This window comes from Macrobrachium rosenbergii, chromosome 10 (genome assembly GCF_040412425.1).
Source record: "Macrobrachium rosenbergii isolate ZJJX-2024 chromosome 10, ASM4041242v1, whole genome shotgun sequence".
Taxonomy (NCBI): Eukaryota; Metazoa; Arthropoda; class Malacostraca; order Decapoda; family Palaemonidae; genus Macrobrachium; species Macrobrachium rosenbergii.
In genome coordinates, this window is record NC_089750.1 from 61,244,707 (window position 1) to 61,252,206 (window position 7,500).

General features: G+C 35.4%; 2 protein-coding genes across 3 annotated transcripts in view; one reads left to right on the forward strand and one right to left on the reverse strand.

Moving 5' to 3' along the window:
• LOC136842679 (cytochrome P450 2L1-like) overlaps window positions 1-7,500 on the reverse strand; it is a 197,898-nt gene that overhangs the window by 172,779 nt on the left and 17,619 nt on the right. The window lies entirely within an intron of this gene.
• Rab3 (RAS oncogene family member Rab3) overlaps window positions 1-7,500 on the forward strand; it is a 181,942-nt gene that overhangs the window by 146,370 nt on the left and 28,072 nt on the right. For both annotated transcript variants that reach the window (XM_067110338.1, XM_067110337.1), the window contains exon 3: window positions 5,448-5,566. In XM_067110338.1, the coding sequence (XP_066966439.1) occupies window positions 5,448-5,566 (119 nt within the window). The remainder of the gene's footprint in view (window positions 1-5,447; window positions 5,567-7,500) is intronic.

The following is a 7,500-nucleotide window of genomic DNA, read 5'->3' on the forward strand; positions in this document are numbered from 1 at the left end:
TATATATATATATATACTAGAGACTAGAGTAGAGGAAGACTCGCGTTTAGAAGTGATTCGTTTGGTTTTTACTAAATCTATATCTATCTATCCATATATACATATACAGTATATGTATGCATATATATATATACATATATAAAAAGACACCACACGCAAAAAATATATATGTTTGTGTGGTGTCTTTATATATATATATATATATATATATATATATATATATATATATATATATATATATATATATATATAATGGATATATAATGGATATAAATTGATGGACAGACAGATAGATTGATAGATAGATAGACAGATAGATATAGATATCGAAAACACCAAACGAATCACTTCTGAACGCGCTTCTTCCTTTACTCTAATCTTCTCTTAAAACTGATTCATACAAACTCTTAAAACCACACCCCTTTCTGTGGTCTTAATCCACACCACACTTCCCTTCCAACCCTTCGGTCATCTATCGTGCTTACTCAATTAAAATCCTACTATAAACCTTTCCGAAGAATCTTTAAATTTCTACACACACACACACACACATATATGTGTGTGTTTATATATATACACACATATTTATATATGTGTGTGTTTATATATATACTGTATATTTATATATGTATATGATATATATACATATATTCACATATATGTATATATATATATATATATATATATATATATATATATATATATATATATATATATATATATATATATATATATATATATATATATATATATATATATATATATATATTATATATATATATAATATTGTGTGTTTGTATCTTCTTTCCTTAATTACTATCAGTCTCTGGGCTCATCTCACTCCCCCAGAGCCTTTCACTCCCAGTCTTCTCTTTTATTTACACGGAGCCTTTTATACTCTCGCCATCAACATCAGCTGCAGTAGCTGCAACAGAAGGATGGAGATTTAACAGTAGCAGGAAAGCAGACACCAGCATATGGAACTTACGAAAAAAAAGAAATAAAAGCGAAAGAAAGAAAGATAGAGAAAATTTTTTTTTTTTTTTTTATCTGGTTTCCAGATATCCTTATCATTCCGTTTTAACAAAATGAGATTAGGTTCGTCTATGGTCTGCACATCTTGTTCAGACGTCTTTGATTGGTTTTGATATACGAGTATAATATCGCTGTATTCCTATTCTAAAGGAAGAAGAAGTGAACGGTAATCGCTCTTCCATACTTATGAAACCACTTTTTTCTCGCACAGATTATCCGGTCAACTCGAAAACCTTACCCAAACTGTATGAAAAATAATGGATCTTTTCTAAATATTGACCCCCAGCAAAGTTCGGGGGTCGTTATCAAGGACCAGTATTTCCTTTGGGTCATTATCTTTATGATATTTACAGTCTTTTGTTTATGTTTTTAAGGTCATCCCCAACGGGCTTGTACTCAACACGCCGCAAAGGTGGATACATACTGGGTTAAACCCTTGGGGCCCGCTATCTAGGAAAAATCCAAAATAACTTCTTTCTTTCGTTTTTAAAAGGAAGGAATGAACTCCTTCGTACCATCGGGCAATGACAACCGGCAACTAGGTCACGCTCAGCTTCAACGCATCCCAGCTACACTGTCTTAGGTTAAATGCGGAGACTAGCGACCGAGCACGTCTCCTTCCATCCTTTAGCATCTTGCCGTCAAACTTTGCAGCAAGTAGCCATTACTGGCAGTCCAAGTTGCGCATGTTCGTGCGCTTGCGACACCGCTCTGACGAACTTAATTTGACACCAGTACGTAAAAACATTGCCTACGCGGTGAAAAGTTTGACGCTTGAAAATGCAATACCAGAAGTTTTTTTTGAAGGAATACTGTTGCCAGAACCTCTTATGAATTAATTCTGTCGTCTCCTTTCAATGCTCTTCAATCAGTTTGCATTCTTCCCGGGTTACCACGAGAGTATAACATGATGTTCGCAATACTAGGGTTACTGTTCATGGGCTATGTAACAACACATGAGTACATCTCAGAATTTCTGATGGTCTCTAAAGAAGCAACTCTCGAAGTGAGTGTAATTTAGTTTCCAAAAGCCGCTTGATATCAATATGATAAAATAGCACCGAAAAGTGTGAATATACTTTCCAGTGTCTCTTGTCTCTTGAGACTATGAAAACTGCAGAACAATCGAGGGTCTTTATATACTGAAAATAGATCGGAATTCACTAAAGCTGAAACCACAATGGCTGGGATTCCCACCATTAACACAGGATAAATTCTCGCTACTTGAATAATCCCCGTATTCCAAATCCTGAATGGACCTTTCATCATTATTCAAAATAGGCACAATTACGTGAATAAGGAAAGAATAAAGAAATCTGGATAGTAAAAGCATCATGTTTATATACCCGTACAACTTCATTGCATTTTCTTTTCGCCTGTCAATGCTGATTATGAAGCAAAATCAATTCTTCAACTTCCTTCTTTCTAAATACTACATTGTTGGTCAGATACGGCTACTCTGTCTCTTTTATCCTACAGCTGAAAGGTAGCTTTCTCATATCACTTCCTAATTCAATGGCATTTGGGCTATCTACTGCCTATTCTTATACAAAGCTTTTACACGATAAAGTAACGAGGAAATTTAATTAAAAAGAATGATGAAGGGCAATAACGTCGCAAACTCGTGTCATTTTGTTCAGTAACGCTTGTTACAGCCCCAAAAAATTATTAACAGAGCGAATACAAAAGTCAACACAACAGACCCGGAAGAGCCCCCAGAAAAATGAAATTTCATCAGTGATCTTGGATCTCTTCAATTTTCTTTCCTCTTGACCTCTCTTCCGGTACGAAAACTTCATGCTTGCAGTTCAATTGAATTCTGGATGAAACTCTCAAAGACGAAAAATTTTACACCAAAGCGGTGAGGAGTTCAGTCTTCTCCAGGTATAGTGGATATATTAGTTTCAGTTTACGTTGACGACAGAACTTCTGAAAGAAATGAAGTAAAGTCAAGGAAACTCTAGCTATCCTTACGTAAATAATTAACGTAAATGTTTCGCAATATGCTTTCGTAAACGGCAGAACGTTTACAACGCAGAATCATCCCGATGCAAACCAAATGGATAGATAGATAGACAGAATATGGAATTTAGGCCAAAGGCCCAAGCACTGGGACCTATGAGGTCATTCAGCGCTGAATGGAAATTAACAGTATAAAGGACTGAAAGGTGTAACAGAAGGAAAACCTCGCAGTTGCACTATGAAACTACCGTACTGTTAAGAGAGGGTGGAAAGTAAGATGGAAGAAAGAATACGAACAGAGGTACAGTATAAGGAATGAAAGGGGGTGCAGCTAGGGGCCGAAGGGATGCTGCAAAGAACCTGAAGTATATAATGCTTACACTGCACCTCATGAGGCGCACTGACAGCACTAACCCTCTACGGGGTAAACCAAATGGATACTCCCAATGTATTCGTCCAGATGTGGAGAGCCGTCTTCCCCCCCCCCCAACCCCGTATCCTATCGGAACGTTTTCCAGAAGGGCCGTGTAACGGATCCCTTCCATCGATCTGTCCGGAACTTCTATTAGCGTCAGTCCCCTTTACGCGGCCCAGGGACACGTTGGGGGAATCGGAGCAATTTGGAAATGGACAGGTCCTTCCGACGATGCCGAGGCGCTGGTAAATTCGTCCTTGGTGAATATTGCTATCCTTCCGCTGTACGTCTTCAGTCCTGGAACGACTCTTCATGATTGTTAAATAAATGAGTTTTTCACGTTAGTGTCCTCTTCCATCGGCATGAAAGAGGACAGCGCCATTCCTTGGAACTTAGAACTCCATCCGGGATCTCGATTAATTTTACTGTCTCACATTTCCATATTCAAAACGGCAGAGAATTACCTGGAATTATACCGATCTGTCTGTTATTAAATGTCCCATTTCCATATCAAAAAGGTGACAGTCAATCCACTGTAATTTCGCGGAATTACACAGATGAATCTGTTATTATGTCTCCCATTTCCTTATCCAAAAAGGAGAGTAGTGGAATTCATACAATTACCTTGAATTAAATCGATTTACCTGTTATTGTATCATAGCTATTTCCGTACCTAAAAATGCCACAGTGAAAATCATGCAACTTCTTGGAATTTCATCGATTTATCTTTCATTTTACCTCTCTTTCCTTATTCAAAAAGGCTACGATTGAAATCTGTTTCATTACCTGGAATTACACTACTCTATCTGTTATTGTATCAAATTTCCATAAGAAAAAAGGCCAGAGCGAATTCCAGGCAATTTCTTGGAATTCCATTAAATAATCTCTCATTTTGTTTCTCATTTCCTTATTCAAAAAGGCTACCACTGAAATCTGTTTCATTATCTGGAATTACATTGATCTGTCTGTTATTGCATCACATCTACATATCCAAAAAGGTCAAAGCGAATTCCGTGCAATTTCTTGGAACTCCATCAAATAATCTCTCATTTTGTCTCTCATTTCCTTATTCAAAAAGGCTACCACTGAAATCTGTTTCATTACCTGGAATTACATTGATCTATCCGTTATTGCATCACATCTACATATCCAAAAAGGTCAAAGCGAATTCCATGCAATTTCTTGGAATTCCATCAAATAATCTCTCATTTTGTCTCTCATTTCCTTATTCAAAAAGGCTACCAACGAAATCTGTTTCATTACCTGGAATTACATTGATCTATCTGTTATTGCATCACATCTACATATCCAAAAAGGTCAAAGCGAGTTCCATGCAATTTCTTGGAATTCAATCAAATAATCTCTCATTTCCTTATTCAAAAAGGCTACCAACGAAATCTGTTTAATTACCTGGAATTACATTGATCTATCTGTTATTGCATCACATTTCCATATCCAAAAAGGTCAAAGCGAGTTCCATGCAATTTCTTGCAATTCCATCAAATAATCTCTCACTTTGTCTCTCATTTCCTTATTCAAAAAGGCTACCAACGAAATCTGTTTAACTACCTGGAATTACATTGATCTACCTGTAATTGCATCAAATTTCCATATCAAAAGAGGTCGGAGCGAATTTGATGCAATTTCTTGGAGTCACATCGATGAAACTGTAATTGTATCTCCCATTACCATATTTAAAAAGGCCACAATGAAGTTCACGTTGTTACCATTACCACAGTTAATTCAAGTTTCTTTTTTTTTTTTTTTAAATGCCACTTAAATTTCCATCAGTAAGACATAAAAGGCTTATTGGAGTCATCTCCTAACAGGAGATGGCTTTTGAGCGAGACAAGGAAACTGTCAGTGCCCAATTCATCCCATAACCCGTTAAAGGAAGGATACATGCCTGTATAAAAAAACCTTCTCATCATTTAATCCAAGTGGAATATAATCACACACAAATCACCTTTGGTAATCTAGGTTGAAATTACTTTTTTATTATTATTATTATTATTATTATTCTCTGTTTCCACAGGATACAGCCGGACAAGAGCGGTATCGCACCATAACTACGGCCTACTACAGGGGAGCGATGGGCTTCATCCTAATGTATGACGTCACTAATGAAGAGTCCTTTAACAGTGTCCAAGACTGGTGAGTTAAGACTTGATTTTGTCTTCTCATTACTCCTGCTCAAAAAATGCATTCTAATACAAGGAACACTCCTTCAAGAACGTATGAATATTATGACAACAAATTTCTGGTGAAACATTCTAATAATAATAATAATAATAATAATAATAATAATAATAATAATAATAATAATAATAATACTGTCAGCTGATTTCAAGCTATAATACAAAATATTTCTATATTTAATAATAATAATAATAATAATAATAATAATAATAATAATAATAATAATAATAATAATAATAATAATAATAATAAAATCCAAGTGGATCTAGGGGATCGGGGAGACATGACAATCCACCCTCCTACAAACCCGTTTGTCCGCCCCAGGTGGGGGCGGGGTAGATATGGGGTCGTGAGGGTAGGGGAGACATAACACATCTACTCTCCTCCTTCAAACCTGTTTGTCTGCCCAGGGTGACGGGCAGTGCCGGGTTCCGGCGCAGCATAGCGCGCGACATCAAGCTCGTAATAATAATAATAATGGAGAAACAAATCCACAGTTATTTATGGGTACCAATAATATACTTAAAAATAAATCACAGACAGAGCTTTCGGGAATATGTTTGATTCCCGAAAGCTCTCTGTATAGATTTATCTTTAAATATATTTGCACCCATACATAACTGTGGATCTGTTTTCTCCATTTCAATAATAATAATAATAATAATAATAATAATAATAATAATAATAATAATAATAATAATAATAATTAACGTAATAATAATATACAGTTAACGTATTCTTTTCCTCTTCGGTAAATCGAGACAACGTTCTTGACAAGAGAATCTGTCCCAAGAGAGAGACAATATTATTTCAATAATAATAATAATAATAATAATAATAATAATAATAATAATAATAATAATAATAATAATACAGTTAACGTATTCTTTCCTCTTCGGTAAATCGAGACAACGTTCTTGACAAGAGAATCTGTCCCAAGAGAGAGACAATATTATTTCAATAATAATAATAATAATAATAATAATAATAATAATAATAATAATAATAATAATAATAATAATAATAATAATAATATACAGTTAACGTATTCTTTCCTCTTCGGTAAATCGAGACAACGTTCTTGACAAGAGAATCTGTCCCAAGAGAGAGACAATATTATTTCAGTAATAATAATAATAATAATAATAATAATAATAATAATAATAATATACAGGTAACTTATTCTTTCCTCTTCGGTAAATCGAGACAACATTCTTGACAAGAGAATCTGTCCCAAGAGAGAGACAATATACTGTACGGGTTAATTTCATATGTATGGGAGATGTGATGGATTCCCTCTACTTTCATTTTATACCGAAGTGTAGCCTATATAGAACAGGTGATGGATTCACTGCATATTAATCCCATATTAAAGAGGATTTTCGATATTGCCGTCCTTGTTTGCTCCATTTTTATTCATATTTGTTTTTCAGGGAGAATGTCGTTTTGAAATTGAGAGAGAGAGAGAGAGAGAGAGAGAGAGAGAGAGAGAGAGAGAGAGAGAGAGAGAGAGATAATTGGATAAGCCATAAATGTTCAGTCTATCTGTTTGTTAGTTACTCTTTTCTAAGCCCTTCGTTGGCCGAGTCGGTTGAGCTTCAGACTGTCACTCGATGGGCCGGAGTTCAATTCCCCCGGCCGGCTGATGAAGAGTTAGAGGAATTTATTTCTGGTGATAGAAATTCATTTCTCGCTATAATGTGGTTCGGATTCCACAATAAGCTGTAGGTCCCGTTGCTAAGTAACCAATTGGTTCTTAGCCACGTAAAATAAGTCTAATCCTTCGGGCCAGCTCTCTCTAGGAGAGCTGTTAATCAGCTCAGTGGTCTGGTAAAACTAAGGTATACTTAACTTTTTTCTTCTTTTTCTGTCTCTGTCGGTCTTTATCT